At 51.1% G+C, this 19,206-nt stretch overlaps 1 protein-coding gene across 1 annotated transcript in view; it reads left to right on the top strand.

The window, feature by feature from the left end:
• NTRK3 (neurotrophic receptor tyrosine kinase 3) overlaps positions 1 to 19,206 on the top strand; it is a 397,129-nt gene that overhangs the window by 61,760 nt on the left and 316,163 nt on the right. The window contains 2 exon segments of the mRNA XM_045448711.1: positions 13,379 to 13,453; positions 14,305 to 14,376. Of these exon segments, the coding sequence (XP_045304667.1) occupies positions 13,379 to 13,453; positions 14,305 to 14,376 (147 nt within the window).

Consider the following 19,206-nt stretch of genomic DNA (forward strand, 5'->3'; position numbering starts at 1 on the left):
TGGTGAGGAAGTCAGCCTCCAGTCATGTGGGGCTGACAGTTCTAACCCCGAGATTACAAGCTTGGTTCCCCTAGCTACCGGTCGTCTTATTAGTAGACAACGAGACACTTACCACTTTGGAAATTCCAAGGGTTTTAGGAGCTGTGTGCTAGGAAATGAGAGCAGAGACCAAATATAATATATTTCTTACTATGTCACACTGATTGTGTTTTTGGAGGGGAAATAAACATACTTTAAGCTCTAGGGTGTTCAGACAATGTGCTAGGTCTTTTATAAGCAGTATGTAAAAACATTTTTTTTAAATGTTTATCACTGAGAGAGAAGAGAGACAGAGGGAGAGAGAGGTGGGGAGGGACAGAGAGAGAGAGGGAGACACAGAATCCGAAGCAAGCTCCAGGCTCTGAGCTGTCAGCCCAGAGCCTGATGTGGGGCTCGAACTCACAAACAGTGAGATCATGACCTGAGCTGAAGTTGGACGCCAACCGACTGAGCCACCCGGGTGCCGCCCCCTGCCGTACAAGCACTGTTTTAATTCGTCTTTTGACGCTTCCATGAAACTGGCATCAGGATCATCTCTAGTTTATAGATGAAGAAACTGAGGCTGTGGGAGATTACCCAGCAGGTCAGTGGCAGTCTGGAGATTCAGAGCCCCTTATTTTTTGCTACTCCAAATTCCTTCCAAAAGTTGAGGGAGGAGCTAGGGAGGTGGGGGTGTGACAGAGCTTAACAGGCTGGCTCTCTGTTGATGGGAGCACACCTCCCTGACACAGCTTGGCTTTTTGCCTTCTACGACAGAGGGATGAGGGAAGCAAGAGTCCCAGAAGCCACTCGTGTGGGTCCCACTAGCAAGTCCCCTTTGCTCTCTGCTTCGGTCTGGATTTGAGCCTCAGGGAAGCATTTCAACAGGGTGAAGGATTGGACACAGGGGGTAGTGGAGAAGTGGTTTCTGTTCTCAAAGGGTCTGTGGCTCTTCATAAAACCTCTTCCTCCTCAGTGACAGGCTTCTCTGCAGTGTTGAGGCTTCCTAAAGGAAGTTTTAATTTGGCACGAGAGGCATCAGTTAGCCCCGAGCCTATGAAAGACACGGTCAACCCCGAAACAGGTAAGAGCTCACAGGCTGGAAACTGAAAAGTTTCCTTCTGGGTGTGAGACTCTCTCAGATATGGGCTGTGGAGATTAAAAGAAAAAAAGGGAAGTTAGTTACTAGGGATATCATGGAGGAGGGATTGGTGGGTCTTGACTCTAAGAGAGAGCGAGAGCTAGAAACAGATGTCAGAACGCATCTTGGACAGACGTGGTTAATAGATGCTACTTGCATGGCCCTTCTCTGTGTATTAGGCCCATGGCAGACATCACTAATCGATCACAGCTCTTTCCTGCTTACCCCCAGATTCCTTCTAAATGCGGCCATCTGTGTGAGCTGTTGCCAGCCCACCGGTGCTGCACATCGTTTGAAATGTGCTCACCAGCTCCGCTGTAATGTTTCAAGTCAGGAGGACTCAGCAGAGGTCGTTTGGGAGAATCCAGGAGGTTGAGAATGAGCTGTTCTGTCTATGCTTGCTCTTGGGAGTCCAGGGGAATAGGTATTGTGGGAACAGGAACTACAGGACAGGGGCGAGGTTGGGTGTCCGGGGTAGAGCTGAACTGGAAATAATCTCTAATTAGGCAGTAATTGAAGTCATTTGAATAGAGAGATGCCTTCCAAGAGAGGGAGGATATGGGGAGAGGAACAGACGGCTTGTGGCCGGAGGGAAGGAAACTGCTCGCGATGCTGAAGCAAGGCAAGAGGAAAATTAACAAGAGGAAAAGCGGAATTTCCTTCCCTGAGTGAGGAGGACCATCTCTGCAGCCCCCTAAGTGGAAACCTCTGGAACCCTTAAGGAACTCCAGGGCTGGTCTGCGTCCAGATCACAAGGGCTGATGCTGTTAATGCGTTCTTTTTAGGTCTCAGTTGTAAGCCAGCGTTTCTTCCAGTGCCCATGTCTTTCAAGGTGCCTCCCCCTTCCCGCAGCCTCCCACTGCACATGCCTCTTCCAGGCCTGGCCCAGCCCACCCTTCCTCCTCCACCCTGCACCTCCTCCCTTCTTCTCCGTGGCTTGCTCATGTCCCGGCGCGCTGTGCTAGGCACCACCAGTGCGATCTTGTCTTCCTGATGGTTACCTTGACTAATCACTCTGACACCCTCAGGTTGCGGAGATCATAATTCCTTCAAAGTCAAGGACTCCCTTCTCTCCCAGGGACCCGGAATTACCGTCTAACAATCAAAATGCCCCGGGCCTTGGAGCGACGTTTCCGCATTAACTCGGAGGCAGAGTTGCAGTAAGGAAATCTGCCCTTTTAATAGGGGAAAATATTGCCCTCATAAGTCTTTATGCAGTGCCCTTGAGCTCAGTGTTCACTTACCAGTTTGCCTTTATAACTTCCATATTGAGTGAATTAAGTCCTCCATGTGGGTAGTTATTAAAGAAGTGATAAGTGCTTTATAATTCAGTAAAGGGTGGCCTGGCCATTTCATATTTTCCTAAGGAAATTGGCCACCCGAAGGGCGGCACTTTCAGGACCCCTGGGGCCGGCTGATTTTAGGCATAAAGCTTGCACTATTGGATTACTTTCAAGCCAGCTGCTCTGGTCTGGACCAAACTCTGCTTCTGGCTCAGACTTTTCTTCTCCAAGGCCCGTTGGGGAGAAAGGGTCAAAGTCAATGCGTCTCTCCCCGCCTTGGGCTGTTTCTACGATTCGTCAAAGACCTCTGCCTTCTCTTCTGCTTCAAAGCTGAGATGTCTAGTGAGGGCTGGAGGTTTTATGATCAGTGTGGTTTGACTTTTCATCTGTAGACAAGAGGAGAACGTCTACTAGAGTCCACGGGGTTCTGACCTCCCCACTTTCTACCCTCCAGCCCCATGGGTACAGCTTGTTCTTTATACCTCAGCCTCTTCAAATGGTTGGGGAAAATACGAGTCCTGTCCAGACGTCGGCAACCGTAGGGTTTTCATGACTTGGCTGCAAGGTCCTCAGGTTGCAAGGAAGGGCAATCATTTATTAATTTGTTCATTCGAATTTTCTGCCATGTACAGGGATCTAGTTGTGGATACAACAGTGACCAAGATAGACAGGTTGCCTCCCCTCATGGAACTTGCATTTTGTTAGTAAAGAGACACAGTAAACAAGTCAACACATACGTGGGGTAATTACAGATTTTGCCAGGTGATCTAAAGGAAATAGCATTTCTCGACCTTGGCACTGTTATCATTTTGGACTGGAATCATTTCTTTGTTCTGAGGGGGCTTTCCTGTGTCGTAGGATACTTAGTCACATCTTTGGCCTCTACCTGCGGGACCTTCCCAGTCATGACCATCAAAAATGTCCCCAGTCATTGCCAGATGTCCTCTGGGGAAGAGAATCCGCCCCTGGCTTGAGAACAACTGATCTAGAGGAAGGTTATAGAGAACGACTTCGGCTAGGTTGGTTAGGGAATGCCTCTCTGAGGAGATGACATTTAAGGAGATTTCAGTTACTTTTAAGGGTGAAGCCAAGTGCAAGGGCCCTGAGAGGAGGGGAGAGCTTGGTGTTTTGGAGAACAGAAAGGAGACCAGTGAGACTAAAGCCGAGTGAACAGGGTTGGGTTGAGCGAAAGAAGGAGATGCCTGAGCCAGACACGTGGGGCCTTGCTGGCTGTGGTGGAGTCTGGATTTCATCCCAAGTGTGGGAGGAGCCACTGGAGGTCCGTTTTTGGAGGGTGGGTACAGTGGGGGAGGGCGACATGATCAGATTTATGTTCCAAGAAGCTCATTCAAGCTTCTGAGTGAAGGACAGATTTTTAGGCCAGAATAGAAACAGTGGCCCTGTCTTGGAGACAGTGGCCTTTGGGAGAGGTGATGATGGCCTGGGCTCAGGTGAGGTGGAGGGAGACGGATGGAGCTGATGTCTCTCGTGGAGGTGGACTTGCTCAGGTGCAGATAATGCAGGAGGGGCAGGATCACTCACTGATGAAGTTTGGCTTAGACACCTGAGTGATACCACTGCCGTTTATTGGGACGGAGAGGCCCAAGCGGGAGGAAAGCAAGGGCCGATGTCGGACCTACTGATGTATCAGGAAAGAGCCTGGGGAAGTGTGACCAGAGACATGCATTTGGGCGCCCTCAGTGCATAGATGGTGTTCAGAGCCAGCACGTGGGTGAGATCACCATGGCATGGTAGGGCAAAGGGGGCCCCTGGGGCAAGACCTGGGAGACGCCAGCATTTAGGGATCAGAGAAGGAATATGGGCCCTGCAGAGGACACTGGGAAGAAGTAGCCAGGGGAGGAGAAAGAAACTCAGGAGAGAGGAGAGTCAAGGAATCCACAGAGAACAGAATGTTTCAAGAAAGAAAGAGTGGTTATTAACAGGGTAACATGCCCCTGAGAGATTGGGTAACCAGACAGCAGAGAAGAGTCTGCTGAATTTGCCAGCATGGAAATCACTGGTGACCTTGGCAGTGCAGTTTCAGTAGAGTGGCAGGGGCAGAAGACTAATTGGGATGGAGAATCCAGGGGAGGTGAGGAGGGAAGTGGTTCCTCCCACTCCTGTGGGAGTAGATAGATCCTCTGAAAATATTGGCTGTAAAGAGATGTAATGACATGGGTTCGTAACTGGAGGAGGACATGGAGTGAAGGAGATTTTCCTTTGAAATGGGCTCTCCTAGAACATGTTTGTATGCTGATGGAAAAATCTAGTAGAGAGAAAGTGAGGGTACAGAGAAGAGAGGGAGAGACAAGGAGAATGAGTCCTTGAGAAGGTGAGAGGGGTTGAGGGCAGGGAAAGGTCTACGTGGGGAGCTGATGGAGCATTGAGTACATTGTTGATCATTTTGTGGGCTCCCTAATGCATGCATGCATTCATTCACTCATTCATTCATTCATTCCTTCCCTCAGTTGTCACTGGAGACATATACTTCTGGTCAGTACCCTCGGAAAACTGATCTGGTGAAAGTCTAAGTCATGTAGGAAGGGGAAAGATGGAAAAGATGTGCCAAGGTGCCAAAAGCCTACCTCATCTCCTCCTGTTTGGCGAGAGGGGGCCCTGCCCACTTCAAGTCCCTCTCCTGGCACTGATCGTGAGCAACAGACCTGAGATCTGGTCCAGGGGCCTCCAGAGACCATTTCTGGGCCCTGTAGTGATTCTCTAGGATGCCGACTGGGATGTTGAATGGTGTGCCGTGGGCCACATCCCTGTTCAGAGATCAAGTTCAAGGTGCCTGTGGGGTCCGACCTGTGGGCTCCAGGATGCTCAAGGGGTCCAGAGTGGGGACTGTGTGGGTGCTGATTATGGCAGGCCCCAGGCACGAGGTGGCTGCTGGGCACCAACCTGGATGGCTTCCCAAGTATGTACTTTCCCGGGGGTACCTGCCCTTATTTGAAATTCTGGAGGTGAGTGAGTGGTGAGTAAGACAGATACGATCCCTGTTCTCATGCTCCGTAGTTCTAGCCTATAGACAACTGACGACAGCCACATAATCAAATAATCAAATAAGACAATTACAGATGCTTATTAAGGACTGTGAAGGACATGAACAGGGGCTTGTGTCAGAGAGCAGCTGGCGGGGAAAAGGAGGGGGTGAGCTCACATAGGGGTCAGAGCAGGCGTCTCTGAGAAGGTGACCTTTGCAGGGAGCCCTGAGGGATTAGAAGGAACCGCAACGAGTGTTTCATGGAAGTTCTGGCTGGGAATAAGTCTGGTGTGTTTAAATACAGGCAGGAGAGGGTGGCAGGGGCCCAGAAAACAAGGAGAAGGTGTTAGGAGAAGGGGCCATAGAAGTGGCCAGCGGCCAGTGGCCAGCTCATGCAGGGCCTCGGGGCCATGGCACAGTGTTCCGATCTTGTTGTAAGAGCCAAAGAAAGCGGTTGGAGGGTTTGGAGCAGGGGAGAGTGTGACTGTGCAGGGGTAGAGACTGGTCAGGGGGAAGAGTGACATCAGGGAGGCCAGTTAGGAGGCAGTGTCTGTTCGCAGCTTAGAGGTGCGGCTCCACGTGGGCCGATGTGTGGGCATCCTGGTGTCTCCAGCCTGCACCCACCTGCCTGCCCAGCCAGCAGCAGTTAGACTGGGGAGAGGCCGGCCAGTCTGGTCACAGGCGAGGCAGGGGGTGGGGGGCAACCAGGACAGCTTAGATTCCCCAGTGAACCAGCCAAGTGCCAGATGAGAGGCCTTTTCTTAGCCAGGGTAGCAGAGGGTGTGTGCCCTTGTCCTTTTCCCCGTTAGCAGACGCAGCATCTCCGCACCTGAAGAGCACAGGTGTGTGCACAAACGTTCCCTGTTCCTGGCAGGAGCTTTGGAGTTGATCAGGAAGCCGACACAGATGCTGTCGTTTCCCATCTGTTCCCGGCACGGTCTGAATGTTCCTTTCTGCAGTCCCGGGGGTCCCAGATGCTGGGCTGGTTCACCGTGGTCCTTGGCGTGCAGCTGCTCGGAGAGCTGGTGCGCTAATGGGCTGGCATGCTGGGGTTGCCAGCCCGAGAAAGCTCTCTAGGCTCTCAGGCCCAGCTCCCCAGGCATCTTGTACCCGCCCCCGCCCCGACAGCTGTCAAGGGAGACAGAGCCTGGTGACTTGGCTGGTGTGATCCAGCGCGGCTCTCCCCAGCCCTCTTGGTTCCTCAGTGCCATAGAGCTCTTGCTCCAGACGGTTTGTTTATGATGCTAAGCATATCAGATAATTGAAAGCTAATGCTTCTGTCTGGATCACTAGACATAATATGCCTGGATAACAAATCAATTTCCTTATTGCCCTACAAGGCTTCGGAGTCAAATGCGCGGCACATTCGTTGTGATTGTGCGTGCGTGCGGACGTACGTACTCGTGCCCATGCGTGCGTGTGCTCTGGTGCTGATTTGTTAAGGAATGGAATCCCAGGCTGGCTTCCCCTAGGCACTCCGCTCCGTACTTCATTTCAGGCCCGCATCCTGGAGTCAGGGTTCGGAGAAGGGGGTGGGGGCCTCAGGTCTGACCCGGACCGTCCGGTGAGAAGGGACAGGTGTGCACAGCCTTGTTCGCTGAAGCTTTTAGGGTTTGTGTTGGAGGAGTGGAATACTCGGATACAGGAACATCTGAGAAATGCCTGTTTCAGCTGCCGCCTGCCAGGATACACCTCCCAGAGCGGATATACGGAACATGATATTAGCGTGTCCACTTAGGTGCCCCCAGGAAAATGTCAATCGACTACACCTCTAAGAATACTTCACTTACCTGTTCACCTTAATTATCCAGCAAGGAGATTAGGAACAAAGAAAATAGGGACAAGCATCTACCTATTCATGTGTGTGTACACACGCATATGCACATGTGTGTTTATTTTTTTTATATTTTCTTAGATTTTTTTTTTTTTTTTTTTTTTTACAGCTCAAGCATTTAATTTTCCAAATCAGGAAACTTTGTTTCTCAATGTGTTCAGGAGAATTAGATTTTTTTTTTTTTTTAACGTTTACTTGTTTTTGAGAGAGAGGGAGACAGAGTACAAGCAGAGGAGGGCAGAAAGAGAGGGAGACACAGAATCCAAAGCAGACTCCAGGCTCTGAGCTGACAGCTCAGAACCCGACATGGGGCTCGAACCCACTGTGAGATCACGACCTGAGCCGAAGTTGAACACTTTACCGACTGAGCCACCCAGGTGCCCCTGTTCTCTTAGATCTTTACACAGGTTCTATTTACTTTTACTTATGTGGTTCCAACAGTAGTGATGGAATCAGCTGTTAATCACTCAGATGCTATGCGTCAACACTGAACTGGGAACTAAGACATTTGCCTCATCTAATTCTCACACCAACCAGATTTCCTGTGAGGACACTGAGGACCGGAGAGCCTTGAGTAAGTGGCCCAGGGGCATCCATCTTCCAAGTGCCAGAGCTGGGTGTTGGCTCCTGGTCACCCTGCCTCCAGGGTGCCTACCGCTCAACCTCTGTGCTCCAAGGGGCTGCGGAGCAGATCGGTCACAGTGTGTTTCAGGGGAGGAAAGGCCAACACCACGGGAAGGTGTCTAAGGGGTGATGGCCCACGGCCGGATAGCAAAGAAAGAGCCAGAAAGCTGCTGCAAATGGATACAATCACCATTAAGACTTAGGAATCATGTCTGGGTAGGGCCATTTGGGTAGAGGTGTAAATTCTGCATGCTTCAGGAACCTCTGAAGGTGTCACTGTGTTACAGCTCAGCAGACTAGTTAGCTTGGTCATGATGATCCCAGATCATCAAGAAAATGTAAGTCACGTTCTGTCTCCTCTGCTTAAAAAGTCAAGGAGGTGTGTAATGCATTTTCGGGCAAAAAGAAACATCTAGCAAGGAGGTTGAACATGCAGAGGTTTTGCATTTAAATTTAGTTGTCCGGAAAATTTGGTTATGAAGAACAGATCATTAATAGCAGTGAGAAATCCCAGTGCAAATAACAGCGGTCTTAGTGCAAGGGAGGAGAGAGAGAAGATTGCAGAAATGAGGTAATACTGGCCTGCCATGTGTAGAGGAAGGAAGGATGCTGTCTTGTGCCACCAGCTAATCCCTTGTCTTGCCCAACGTCCAGGTGATGAGGAGAGTTCTGTCAGGTGAAGGGAGACACCTGTCGTGGCCTTTGCATGAACTTCAGTCCCGTCATGATGGAAGGGGGTAGATGTCTCCGTGTTCTAGAGTTTTCTATGTATAGTACTTAAATATTGGAATTCTAAACAACTCTTAAACATATCCCCATGACATGTTTTTAATTAAAATATGGACCACACAGTCTGTACCATCTAATTTTTATGTGCCTGGAGATTGCCAATTCATTTCCATATTGGCTCAAGCCAAACAGAAGGAAGAAAAAAAAAAAAAAGCTATGGTACAAAAAGCACAGTCAGATTTATTCTAGCACAAAGGCTTTTTATATTTTCTGTGGATATCTTAATTAATATTTCGCTTGTGCCCTAGTTCATCCCCAGAATGGGTGTGAAGCAGCTGTCTGATTTCAGGACTGCATGCTGTTGTTGTGAATTGCTGGGGGTGACTTCATTTCTGATAGTTTTTCTTCTACTCCTGAAGAGGCCACGCACACGCCCAACCCCAGTCCACCGGACAGCAGCGTGTTCTTTGACCACAGAGGCTCACCTAGACCTCGCTGAGGTTTTCCAAGCTGCACCCCTAAGCCTGGCTCTGGCTTGGTTGCTCAACATTATCATGAATTAAGCCTCATTTCTTCCTCCCTTCTCTCTGGAGGAGTGTTGCACATTTGCTCTTGGCGAAGCGTTGGGATTCTGGGGTGTCCAGGGAGGGCGGTGGCCCGAGAGGAGGGACAGGGCCCCGAGCTGATTCTCAGGCTGGAGCATTCCCATTTCCATGCAGGACTAAGCCATGCAGAAGAGGAACTCTCAGTGATGGAGAAAGCTCTTGGCTGGTGGGTTCCAGGCTGAGCCGGACAAGAGGAGACCGTTATTGCTTCTGGGATGTGTAACTGCCCCTGGTCCAGTGTGCCAAAGAGTCCCTTATTTCATCAAGTAATGCCCTTGACTTGAGGGGGTCTGGGAGCCATGGCTTTTGATTTTCTCCTGTCACCTGGACCCAGGGACCTAGAGGCAAGCTTTCTGGTTTTGGCCTGGGGCCCCTTAGTATTTGCTGCAAAGCAGCCATTATCAAAGTTGTTGCTCTTTTAAGCTGTGGAATGCATTCTTCAATGGTGATCTCAAGACAGAAGCCTTTATAATGAAGCAGGGCTTCCCAATATGGACATTTAGAGCCAATAATTCTCTGTTGTCCTGAGCGTTTGTGGAACATTTAGGAGCATGTCTGGCCCCTGCCCACTAGTTGCTGGCATCATTCCCTGCCCCCACCCCCAAGTCATGACCGACAGAAATGTCTGCAGACGTTGCCAAATATTCCTTGGGGGTGGGGGGCAGAATCACTTCTTGCTGAGAGCAACGGTATAAAGAGACTCTCCTGGAGGTAATTTAGTCAGGACGGGAGCCTAGAGTCCACCATCTTGCCTCCTTTCTGCCCCCACCCCTCGCTGCTTACGATGGAAGCACACAGATGGAGCACAAGGCTACAGGTCTCTTCAGGGCCAGCCACCACCCTGTACTCTGTGCTCGAGTGGACAAGCACTGAGTCTCGTAGTGACTCGTGTTCCCGGCAGCGCTCGGAGTTCTTCCCACAGTGAGGTGGGCTCCTGGGATGCCTCCGTAGGGATTGGCTGGCACAGCGGGGGGCCCTGGAACACAGTGACCGGTGACTGCCCCGCACAGGTTCAAGTGCCTCACTTTCCTTTAAAAAATGATCGTTATGGATAGTTTTTCAAGCGGTGAAATAAGCGCTCAGGGAAGACATCCTGGAACCCCAGAAAACCACAAAAAAAGAAGCCACATATAATCAATCGTACTAGGCCCAGGTCACTACTATTTACCACGAACAAAAGCAAACCAAATTTGCTCTATTTATCCATTTGTTATTTTAATTGTATTTTTATTTGTATATTTTTATTTATTTTATTTTTAGAGTCTGCCTTTTCCACTTAAACTTTTAACACGTGGCAGCCAGCATAGTTACCGTAACTGACCCCCCCCCCCCCCCCGCGCCGGGGGCTGGTTCCCAGCGGTGAGTCATAGGAGAACTTGGCAGGTGCCCGGCCCATGTCATGCACAAATGTCAGGCTGCACCTTTGCCGCCCCCGCATCCCTCGGAACCTGCTCCGAGCTGCCGGCTGTGCATTCCCTGAACCTGTTCATAATTTCTGCTTGAACAGTTTTCCTGGAGGTCATAAATGACAGATTTACTGCCCCTCCATTTTTCTGCCACATGGAGTTTTTATCAATGATTGCTGAGAAGTGACAACTTCCAGCAGAACCATGATGATGCCGTTTTTAGCTTGAAAAGACTTCTCAGCTTCAGCGAAGCACAGGGTTAAAAATAACCATCCAGGCTAGCATTCCCCGAGGACTTACTGTGTGTCCCGAGCTGTCGTACGGGGCTTCTAACCTCGTCTTTTCCATCCACTTCTCATTCTTATGCTGGAGGTATTTTATTACCCCGTTTGACAGATGAGGAAACCGAAGCTCAGACAGGTGGAGTAACCTGGACAGGGTCACATAGGCAGAGGCAGCGACGGGGCCAGGCTGTACGTCCTGGCAGCCTGGCTCGAGGCAAATGGATGTGGTTTTGTTGCAGCTGTGGTTTTGTTGACCTGGCTCTAGAGCCTAGACTCCTCACCACACCGTGGCACCGCGGCTGTGAAAATGCTCTTCCCCCTTATAGGGAAACTCAGACCCAACAGAGGAAGCAGGGGCCATCGCCTCGTAACCAGGGAACCCTTTGCACCAAAGAGTTCACCCATTGCACTGCCATATCTCAGTGTGTGCCTATGTCGAGGAGGGGTCAATGTGTGGCCATAAGGGTAAGTGTGGCCGTGAGGGCCAGGAAGGGCAAAGTGTTAGATTGCACTGATGATTGCCAACTCAACCATAATAGAGACACATTTACGGATTTCTAATGTGGCCTAAGAAAAATGGTTTCGTTTATTTAAGCAGTTGATTGACAGCTGCTTGTTGGGAGCAGATCCTGGCCTGCAGCTGGGCTCCTGTGAATGAATGGTTGTCTTTAGGAACAGTGTGACCTACTTGGGAGTTTACCTGGACTGATGGTCCAGTGAACACACCTGGGGGGCACTGGCACAGGTCATTTTATTCCTTCTGGTATTCCTTTTCACCTGAAACGGAGCCAGGGTCCCTGCCCTGGCAGGACCAGACCCAGCAAACCGCCCTGGGGCCGCGAGACTTCCAGGGAGAGGACTTTGGAGTTGGAATTCGGTCCCGACCTGGCCACCTGGTCCATGTCCCCAGCAGATGCCAGTGTGTCTGGCTGCTCAGCAGGAACCCCGAGAGAATGTGGTACAAAACGGGCTCTCTGCACACCTTGTCACTGTGCGGCTTTGAAATGCTTCCAGAGGCCCTGGCCACCGCCGCCCTGCGGCCTTCCTGGCTCTGGCTCTACTTGATGGCAGACGGAAGAGCCACGGGTGGGGCGGGGCCGGGGAGGAGGTGTCTGGGGAAGGTGGCTGCCACTTTTCTGGCCTCAGTGCGGCTCGGATAGCGGTGTCGCGGGATGAGCTGAGAGGGTACTTTGACCTCAGGGGCCCTAATGGGGGGGGGGGGAGTATCAGATCCCAGGAGGGTGGGTGGGCCCCAGAGGGCCTTCCCCTGAGGCCCCTCGCAGCTCCTTGGGGCAGAGAGGTGTATGAATGGTAATTTCTCGCACAACCCTAGAGTTGGAAAGGGTCTTAATAATCAGTAGTTGGATGGCTGAGTTGGAGGATGTTTGTCTCTGGCATTTGGTCAATATCAAAAAAAAAAAAAAAAAAAAAAAGAACAGGAATCAAACTTCGGACAGGCCAGCCTCCTGTGCTTACAGAACTTCCCAGTTCCTTTGCTTTGGGCTGGAGCTTATCTACTGGACGAGTTAGTGCTGGTTTCTGTCTTTTGATAAAAAGCTCTGGTTAATGGTGATTTATATCTTCGATGAATAAATCGGAGAAGATGAATTAATTATTACTTAGTAAATGTAGTGTGCCTGCTCCATGCAAGCCTCCTTAAACATGAGGTCCCTTGGGAGAAAGTTCTAAGCGGAGACCTTTGTGAGGAGAGAAACTGCTGATCTAGTGTGAACCCTCTCCCTTTGCACATGAAGACAAAAGAGTCCCAGAAAGGTCGTATCTCTTGCTCACAGCCACTGGTCCTTAGGTCCCAGAGGTGAAGCCGGAGCTGGGCTCCTTGGTCTCACTTCCTTTTGTGACGCCGTGGCGCCTCCCTGGTCCCCAGCCTGTCCACTTTCTGGAGTTGGTTCTGCCCAATCAAACTATTAGTGTTCTTGAACTCCAGATGTGTTAGGCTGGGGTCACCGAAACGAGGCTGTCAGTGTCTGGACCCTGGGGGACCTGAACCCAGTGTATGTTCCTCCTGGGCTCTTCCACTCGAAAGCCATGCCCACTGTCCAGCCACTCTCCCCCTCCCCCCTTTAAAAACCGTATCATTTGTATTGTCTTTCTGGACCGCTAAGAAAATGAGCATGTCCTGAGAAGAAGGGAAACTAAGTCACGAAACCCAACCGGGAAGCCGAGTTTCGAGTCTTTAAAAAAGGAGAGCTTTCTGGAGCTGAGAGGGGACACTAAATGTTGTCCCTGGGCCAGGTGCTCTGGGTCCCGTGACGATCTCCTCAGGCAGGTGGTGTGCATAGCCCCTCACAGAGGGAGAAACCGAGGCTCAGAGACCCTTGGCCGCTTGGCAGAAGGCCTGGCTAGTGTGTAGGCGATCCGGGATTCGGAGCCGGGTCTCTCTGGCTCTGAAGACGGCACCTTTCCTGTGGACCCCGGCCGACCTGAACCCTGTGTTTCCTCCTCCTCCGCAGACACATAGAGAACTGGCGGGGCCTGCACACGCTCAATGCAGTGGACATGGAGCTCTACACCGGCCTCCAGAAGCTGTGAGTGTGCCCGGTCTCAGTCTCAGCAGGGGCTTTGGGCTGCCTCCAGGGTTGGGTGGGGTCGCTGGGAAGTCAAGGATGGGGGTGGGGGGGGTGGGGATGTCAGGCTGCCCCCAGGGCTGGGTGGGGTCACGGGTGGGGTGATGGGTGGGTGTGGGGTGGGGGGGGGGATGTCAGGCTGCCTCCAGGGCTGGGTGGGGTCACAGGCGGGAGGGGGGTGGGGGGGTACGGAGGGGTGCTGGGCACTGCCAGCTGTCCTCTTCACTTTGCTCCATTGTTTCTCTTTTAGTAGAGTCAGTACCACCTACTTGGGGGATGTCCTGGCCTTCAGAGGCCACGTCCTCCCCCTCCCCCATTTCCTCTCAGCCTAGAAAGCAAGGGTGTTCTGTGGTCTCACCAGTAGCTAGTGTTTCAGGGCAGGACCTGAACCCAGGTCTCCGGACTAGTGTTCTTGCCTCAACCCTGTGGTTGACTAATGGTCCCCCCCCCCCCAAGGTGCCACATTCCCAGCCACCTCCTTCTGACTCTAGGTATTAGTGGCTCTGGGGCACTTGGGGTTGGAGAGGGAGTAGGGACAGTCACTGGACCAGATTCTTGAGGAGGAGACCAGTTGTTGTTACCTGCTTGCTGACCGCTGCGGGCACATCTGGATCCCTCTCCTGGGTCCCAGTGGGGTGTGAGCCCAGATACCATCTCCTGGGCCCCTGGTGATGCTGGCAGAGGAGGAAATGCATTCAGTTCACAGGGGCGGTTGCAGGCACAGCCTTGGCGCGACCTTCTGTCAGCTCAGCTGGGAGCAGACGTCCCGGTGCTCTGTAGGCTCTGCTGACCCTGTTTTTCTCTCTCTCCAGGACCATCAAGAACTCAGGACTTCGGAGCATCCAGCCCAGAGCCTTTGCCAAGAACCCTCACTTGCGCTATATGTGAGTAGATCTGGGACCTGGGCTGCAGGGAGCGGGAGGGGGCGCGTGGCAGGAGAGTGCTGGGCGGTGGAATTGGAGACCTGACGTCTGGGCCTGGCCTTGTCACTGTGTGCCCTGGGCCTCCAACTTTACCTCCTACAGTGAGGGTTTGGGATTTGAGGATCTCTAAGGTTCCTGTCAGAAGGAAAAGCTTAAACCAGGGCTTGGAGGGGGAAAGTCTCCTGACTCCCAAGTTTGGTTGTTTTTCATTTGCAATTTGATGGGAATGTAAGTAAGATATTCCACTTATCTGTGATGTGAACGCTATGCTTCTGAGAGCATTTGTAGGTCCGAGTGTGTGTGTGTGTGTGCATGTGCGGCTGTGTGTTGAGGTGGGGCTGGAAAAAGAGGGAAGGCAGGGGCAGACCAAGTGTTGTGTCTGAATAGGCTCTGGGTTCCGTGGAGAAGGGCTCAGAGAATGGAGACCCCTGTATAAGAGGTCACACAGCTTTGTCTGGGACAGTTTGCGGGTCGCATGGCTCTGGGTGCGATTCTTGTCTGTACCTCTCTCCACCCCTTCCTTCCCCCTGCCTTCCATGTCTGATGGCGGAAGTGCCTCCTCAGGGTTGGCTCTGGTTGGACCTGTGGCCACCTTGGACATCCACTGGGCACGTTCCTGAGAGAGTAGAGATTCGGCAGGAACCAGGTGGAGAGGCAGGAGTCTGTTGTATTTGGGGAGAAAATGGAGCAGTGACGTGCAGGTGAATCTTTCCTTTGGCCACAGGAGAGTTGTACTGGCCGAGGCATTTTGCATTTGATGAGAGGAGGGCAGTCCGCTGGATAGGAGTGTCCTCTGAAGGGGCAGAACATCCAGAGGAAGCTCTCAGAAAGTGGCGGGAAGGGAGGCAGGGAAAAAGAAGAGACCATGGAGGACTGTGGTGGTAGGGGTGGTTCCCTTTGGGGGTCCTGGCCTCACCCTCTGTTCCTCTGTGTGCTTTCTCAAGCACATAGTAAATAATCAGTGAATACACACGCACACACACACACACACACACACACACAGACCAGTTATGGCCACCCTTGCTTGGTGCTCACCTTTCTTTTCTCCGTCTGGAACTGGCATGCTGCAAGGCCCTTGCTCAGGCCCTGACGTATTAGCTGTGGGGGACGAGACCTCCTTTCCAAATGTCCCATTCAGCTGTTGCCCCTTATCCTAGTCTAGCGTCTGTGGTGAGATTCTCCTCATGTGTGTTCTTTGCAGCTGGAGGCGTAGCTGGAACCAGAGGAGGGCCTTGGACCAGATGCTCCAGGTGTTTATTTTATTGGGGATTTGAATTTCAATGTAAAACATCCCAGGGGAAGAAGCTTTTGACCTCCGAGAAGTCTTTCTTTTCATGCTAACTCGTTCAAAGTTCACAAAGTTAACCGCCCATGGCAGGTCACGTGGGGACGGTGGAGGCTGGGGACCACATGTCCCCTCTGAAGGGGCAGCCAGCTGATGCTGCTGTTGCGTGGGGGTGGGGGCCTCGCATTGCCAGACTTACTGTTTTTTCAAAAAGAGCTGGAGGTCCAGCGAAACCACTCAAGTTTTCAATGCTGGCAACTGAAGACAAAACCCCTCTACCCCACGGGCCAAACACAACATCTCCATGCGCAGAATATGGTGCATGGAGTACCAGTTTGTGGTAGTCACACTTGGGGGAGGGAAGCTGTCAACATGGGAGAGGACGGAGGCCGGGCGCTTATGCCCTAGAGACTTCTAAGGCATTGGGTTACCTGCAGCTCTCAGGAAAATCGAGGGGGCTTTGGGATCCCTCACTTTTCTTTGGGCCCCAGAAATGGGAGCAGGGGTGCATCTCTGAAGTGCAATGTACTGGAACATTCCTTTGACTTACCCTTGAGATCCTGCAAGAAAGGTGTGACCCATGGTCTCCTTGGGGATGATCTGGGGTCTGTTGGGTGGTGGCCGTGACAGGCTTGTGGGGCTTGTAAGAGTCCCAAGATTTGGTGGGCAGAACGGGCCTGGTTGGAGTGGTTCTGTTGATAACTGGGAGCCTGCCCATGACCTCGGGCCCTGTTTTCTCCTGGTAGCATCGGGCAGCTTTTGCCAAAGTGCTTGCTGTTGGCAAGAAGGATGGGCTACAATCAATCTACCCCCAATTTGGGCCTGGCTGTACATCAGAGGCCAGTTGGGATGCTTAGCTTGGTATGAGAGATTTGGCATCTGTCGAGAGGAAGCTACAGTGGACACTCCACAGAGGAGTGAAGGAGGTGGACTTCATCGATGGGCTTATTTGTTAACTTTTCCCACTTAATGAGGACACACCCCCTGATCCCAAGTGAGTGAATTTCCCAGCAGCTTCAGGACATTTTTCTCCTGGCAAACGGGCCAGGTTTCTCTGCTCTCTTGCAGCATCTTCTATTTCTGTACTCTAAATGCAGTTACAAGTCTTGGGCCCCAGCTGAGCAATCACAAGATGATCACTTACTCCAACGCTAATTGCCGAGCCCTGGCTTGGCGGCTTTTTTCTTTTTCTCTTTTTCTTTTTTTTTTTTTAGGGGATGGCTGAGAAGTCTTTTCTTGTCTCCTCTGTACGGAATAAGAAGCAGGAAGTGAAATCATCACCCTCTGTACTGATGTCAAGTTATCTAAATTGTCCCGATTGGCTCTGCACCCCCCCCCCCCCCCCCCCCCACACACACACTTCTAAGCTGCTGTTGCATCACTCAGGGTCTGCTTCTTCCTCAGGGCAGAAAAATGAACCAATGATGTTGAGGCCAAAGTTGTGTGTCACGAAGAAGGCTGGAGAGGAGGACTCTTGTGTCCTACTTCAAGGTTTATGAGTGACTGACCACCTTTTCTTGACTGCTTCAGGTTTTTCTCTGTCCTTTATTGAGCCTGAGAAGAGGAAATTGTGATTCATCCACACCCAGGGAGAGCCTTTCTGAGACACTGGCATGTCCTTGACCCTTAGATCCTTTTCTTAGCTCCTGGATTAAGGGTTCTTAAGGATAAAGATCTTCCAAGTGGATAATTGGAATAGCTATTTGCTCATCTGTAAAATGGGCACACTTTGTGGATGGGATGTGGGGAAGAGGAGGTTAAGGAGGCACACGCAGCACTTAGCTCAGTGACCAATAAATGGTCAGGGTTCAGAAACCGCAGTCGTTAATAGTGATAATAATTACTGTTACTCATGGTGGTGATAGTAGAACCAAAGAGGGGGGACCAAGTGGCCTTGATGATTCTGACCGTGACTTTGTTCTGGAAAAGTCATATATCCTGCGTTGCAGTCCATCCATCTGGAGCCCGGGATACTCCCCTCTGCAATCTCTCGTGTCTTTCTTCCTTGAATACTGATGAATGACCCCGGAAAGATTCTCTGTTCTTTCCATTTAGTCCCCCTGCTCTAGACTCCCTGAACACCCCTCTCTGATGATGTTAGTTTCAGAAAGGACCCAAACGATTCGGCTGATGAGCTTACCCTTGGTTTCCATCCGATTGGAGACCACATCCACATCCACATCCACCCGCACTAGTGAACTTGGATTATTTGCCGAGTTTCCCAGCCCCGTTTCTGCAGCTGGCTCATGTCTTCCTTTTTGGGGGTTTGTTTTCTCTGGCGTGGCTCACATCGGCCGGATCTTTGCAGTCTGGGGTCCCCATAAGCCGAATAATGTAGACGTCTGTCTCTGAACTGCACTAAAATGGTGATATTTTCTTCCATCTGTGGAGCACTTTAGAGTTCTCGAAGGGCTTTCCCACATTATCTCCTTGAACTCTCATTCCCATGCTGGCTGGGGGAGGGTGGTAGGCAGCCCAGGAGGCAGGGCTAGAGAGGGTCTGACTTGTGAGTAGAAGCCGAACTACTGTGAAGTCCTCTGATTTTCTTTCCAGGAATCTTTCCGTTATACCTCATGGGCCAGAAGGGGCAATATTTTTCACTGAAGAAATTAAAATTTTTTTTTTTCTTCTTAAGATGGTTAGAAAATTGCATAAAAAGGCTAGTGTCAGGAGAGAAGAAGGAAAGGCTAGTATTGACTGAGAACTGACCCTGTGCCAAGGACTATGCCTGGTGCTTTTTGCAAATAGGACCGTGTTCCTCTTGGTAACCCTAAGTTAGGGTTCCTCTATCCCCATTTGATAGATGGGAACACTGAGGCACAGAAATCATAACTGACTTCTCCCAAGATCACACAGTAGTTAGCGGAACAGCCAGGACCTGGACTCTGATCCCCAAGCCTCTGAAGTCGGTATATTGTTCTATAGACCAGGCATGTTTGTGTCTCTCCCTGTGGTTCTCCAGCAAGAACTCCTTATGAGAGGGGCGGGAGTCTTTAAAGTTTTATAAGAGAGAGCTGCTGTTTCTCCTGGGGGTTTATCACCATCCATCCTCCAAGACCTCTGTGGAGAAAGTTCTGTTTGGTTTCTTTTCCTATTCAGGTCAAATCCTGTAACGACAGTTATGTTACAACCTGAATATCTTTATTATAAAAGACTTCTTAGGATTAGCCTGTGGCTCCTTCATTTCCAAGAATACGCAACGTGAGATTCCAGCAAGCCAAAAGAATTTATTTAATCCCTTCGAGTTGTTGTGGTCAGGTTTCTCTGGTGTCCCGTTTCTTGCTTTTGCTCACAAAGCTCTGGATACCACATTAAGTTGTTCCTCTCTGTCGTAAGCAGACGCACGCTTGATCTTCAGCTGAGTGAGCCAGCCCTGAGCTGACCTGGGTGGGAGTGTGATGGGGCGACGAGGGGGAGAATGTCCTGATGGGAGCATGATTGTGTCAACTGTATTGTGTTCCCAAGGAGAGAAAGTCATTGGCCCTGGGTGGGTAGGAAAGAGGAAT

Source organism: Leopardus geoffroyi, chromosome B3 (assembly GCF_018350155.1).
Source record: "Leopardus geoffroyi isolate Oge1 chromosome B3, O.geoffroyi_Oge1_pat1.0, whole genome shotgun sequence".
Taxonomy (NCBI): Eukaryota; Metazoa; Chordata; class Mammalia; order Carnivora; family Felidae; genus Leopardus; species Leopardus geoffroyi.